General features: G+C 38.9%; 1 protein-coding gene across 1 annotated transcript; it reads left to right on the top strand.

Moving 5' to 3' along the window:
- Positions 1 to 276: 276 nt before the first annotated feature.
- LOC311127918 (retinal homeobox protein Rx3-like) lies at positions 277 to 3503 on the top strand (the record flags this gene model as incomplete). Its single annotated transcript, XM_084159817.1, has 3 exons — positions 277 to 532; positions 760 to 989; positions 3036 to 3503. The coding sequence occupies 3 exons, from the start codon at positions 277 to 279 to the stop codon at positions 3501 to 3503; spliced, it is 954 nt and encodes a 317-aa protein (XP_084015943.1).
- Between the last annotated feature and the right edge of the window lie 344 nt (positions 3504 to 3847).

The raw sequence follows: 3847 nt of genomic DNA, 5'->3' as shown, positions 1-3847 counted from the left end.
GCCTCCTCTATATGACAAGACCTCTAGTAGAGTGTCAGCTAGTGGCCTCTATACTCAGTTGCGATGCATGCCTTACACAGATTTTTACAATTAGATAATTCGATTTTTATTCCAACAAAACAACCGCAATTGTTGTTTCATTTTATTTCAACATTTTTGTTATTCAACATTCTGTGTTTGTTATGCATTCTGAAGACTTAAATTTAACTTTTTCGGGAGTTTACATTTATTTCGCAGTGTCATTTCAATTTAGTTTGAGAACATTTTATACATCAAATGTGGCTTCTTGGTTCAACTCCCGAAGTCATGGAAGAGCGCCTGTCACCTTCTGCACGTTTTGTCCGAAGCCCCTGGAATAACCATAATCAAGCCGCAACGAGGGTTCACAGTATTGAAGCAATATTGGGATTTAAAGACGAAAATATGTTTAATCAATCTGTGTCCTACAATGGATCAGGAAAACCCACTGAGCCGAGAGGAAACGGAATTATGTCATTCCCTAAGAAAGAACGCAACCCAAAAAGTTTTGACAGTAAGTGACACTGGCAATATTTTTTAAACTGAAGGAATTGTTGAAAAAGTTATTTAAAATTGTTCAATCTTAATTTAATCAAAATGTTATCTTTCATACCAATAGGCTGTGTATTGTTATTTATTCCATGTGTGTGCCAGTAGACTTTTGAATCACAGAGTAAAAGGTCACGACAAATATAAACTCAGAAGTTCATAAATTGATCCAGCCTATAATGTATTTTTCAGGTGTCTGCTGCAGCAGTTCGGTGGCCTCTGTCAGTCCTGACTTACCTGAAGGGGAGGATAAACTGTACGATGATGAGAACCCAAAGAAGAAACACCGGCGCAATAGGACCACGTTCACCACCTTTCAGCTGCACCAGCTGGAGAGAGCGTTCGAAAAGTCGCACTATCCTGACGTCTATAGCAGAGAGGAGATCGCGCTGAAAGTTCATCTTCCAGAGGTCCGAGTACAGGTACATCATGAGCAAACAACTGAGTCCGTTGTTGAAAATGTGTATGAAGTTCGACTCTGTGTAATATAAAATACAAATCGAGGAGGTCTATCAATTAATGTTTCTTGCATGGGCTCAACATAAGTTCTTGTCTTATCCTATTTGTGAGACGTTTCATAAAAGTTGTGTGTCTGAGTCTTATCAATAAAAGTTTAAATCAAATGTAGTTCCTGAAATAATAATCGTCTTTAGTTGAATATTAATGTCAGTAATAGGCCTACTAAAAATATGTTATTGCAATTTATATTAGGCCTATCTTGTTCGCTATTAAGTAAATTGTCACACGGTATTTGATGATAATAGCCCTTTTTTTAACCTTTTATTTTGACACTAAGTCAATGCTGATACCAAGGTCTCTTTTCCAGATGAGCCCTGTATAGCACCACAATGCACACCAAAATACAATAAACACTTTCAACTACACATTCATAAAACACAATAAAATACACAGTAATATACACAACAATACACCAAAACCATTCTTCAGTAAAAAGGTCCTCTAACAATCTTTTGAAATGCCCTAGAGGCACCAATCCCTCCAACTTTAAAGTGTACTGTCGATCATTCCACACATAAGGTGCAAGGAAATTAAAGGCTGATTTACCTAACTCTCTTCATTTTAGATATTTAGCAGATGCTCTTATCCAAAGCGACTTACAGTTAGTGAGTGCATACGTTTTTTTTTACTTTCATACTTGTCCCCCGTGGGAATCGAACCCACAACCCTGGCGTTGCAAGCACCATGCTCTACCAACTGAGCTACACGGGACTCTAGACACCAAAGGAGTCTCCAGAGTTAACCAACCATGTGAATGGGTTTGATAACTTAACATTTTAAATCTTAACAGTGATGTTAGTTAAGTCGGAAGTTTGTGGAGCAGGGCTTTATAAAATAATTGTTGTCTATAAGTTAAAACCGTTTCAAGTCTTTGAAATGATCATCAAATAAGAAACGATAATCAAATAAGATTCTATATTCAAACTATTAATTGGGTCTAGTAAGCAGTTAACGATGTTAAGTAAAAATGAATGTATTTTATCTGACAAGATCTCATTGAGTTCAAGACCTGTCCTATATACTTACATTATATAGATATTATTTAGATAAAGTTATTCCAATGATGTATCATTAAGTTCAAGACATTTCATTTGTAACAGTATCATAGTAAATCATGTATTACACAAAGGTTGACAGTTATCATTCATATATTCAATAGTAGATATCTTCCCATTATAGATATTATATACTTTCAAATAGCCTACCAAATCAAAGTTTTACAATAGCCTGTTGTTGTGCTAATAATTGGAGAGATAGGCAATTGAGTTTCTTTGACACAGCAAAGTTTTGGAAAGTTGACATACAGTACGTTTTGGCAAAGTTTCCTGATGAAGCTTTCTTTCATCTGCCTTTCAGCTGTGTTATCATTGTTAGGGTTAAATAATGCACAGATGTAGGATCTTAATTTGATCACCATCACCAGGAAATGTAAAACTTGTAGTGTATATTTGAGGTTTAAAAAGCCTTCTGATGTTTGTAATTTACATTTACATTTTAGTCATTTAGCAGACGCTCTTATCCAGAGCGACTTACAGTTAGTGAGTGCATACATGTTATTAAAAATATATATATATTATACTGGCCCCCCGTGGGAATCGAACCCACAACCATGGCGTTGCAAGTGCCATGCTCTACCAACTGAGCTACAGTTGGTAGAGCAGACTTGATTTTCCCTTACGAAAAATGTATCAACCCCAACAAAAATGTCTGTTAATTATAATCCACATAATATCTATATATCCACATTCAAAATGTCCTGTTGCTACAGGATTACTTTGCTGCTGTAGAAAACTGGCTCAAATTAAGATCCTATATCAGTATGCTATTTCAATATTTTACTGATTTGGTCAAAGTGGCCCTGAATCTTGTTTATGTGTGTAATCGCTACAGTTCTCGTAATGTTGAATTCCAGAATGTCTTATCAGAATGTTGTGATGATTCCATCCCAGGTGTGGTTCCAGAACCGTCGGGCCAAGTGGCGTCGCCAGGAGAAGCTGGAGGTGAGCTCCATCAAGCTCCAGGACACTTCCTCCCTCCTGTCCTTCAGCCGCTCCTCCTCCCAGTCCCGGGGCTCCGGGCTACAGCTGGAGCCATGGCTGAGCACTCCCATCACCACATCCACCCCCCTGCAGTCCCTACCCGGCTTCATCACCAGCCCATCTCAGGGCCTCCCAAGACCCTCCAGCTACAGCCCTCCACCCTTCCTCAACTCCCCCAGTTTCGGACATATTGGTTCTCTGTGTCCTCCTCCGCCGCCCCCGTACCAGTGCTCAGCGGCTGGGTACATGGACAAGTTAGCTATGGAGGAGTTGGATCCTCGTAATTCTAGTATTGCGTCTCTGAGGATGAAGGCTAAGGAGCATATTCAGTCTATTGGAAAACGTGGTGAGGATGGACCCTGGCTTGCATCCCTCTGAGGCAATGCAAAGACTAAAGACTTCTACTGAATGTATTGTTGCTGCGCTATGGACATTAAAGTCCAATATGCTAGAGGACTCTTCTCCACAAGATGATGGACAAAGTCAAAATGTTTTCTTCTTCAATGGTTTACATTATACATCCCAGTCAGTGTTTTATGTGCATTCTCAGTATTGGAGGAGGGACAACCCAGTCTAATTTCAGATATTCAAGTTTTATAATTAACTTTACTCGTCAGTGTTATGCTTGCACTCACCAAGATACATCTGGTCTACTTTTAGGGCCGATTCTGACTTAGGAAATGTACGCCATTCCTCCTTACCTTATGCAGGTGCGTAAAGGT

Source organism: Coregonus lavaretus (genome assembly GCF_964263955.1).
Source record: "Coregonus lavaretus genome assembly, chromosome: 4".
Taxonomy (NCBI): Eukaryota; Metazoa; Chordata; class Actinopteri; order Salmoniformes; family Salmonidae; genus Coregonus; species Coregonus lavaretus.
The sequence above is the reverse complement of the archived record's forward strand: the minus strand, read 5'-3'. Positions and strand labels throughout refer to the sequence as shown.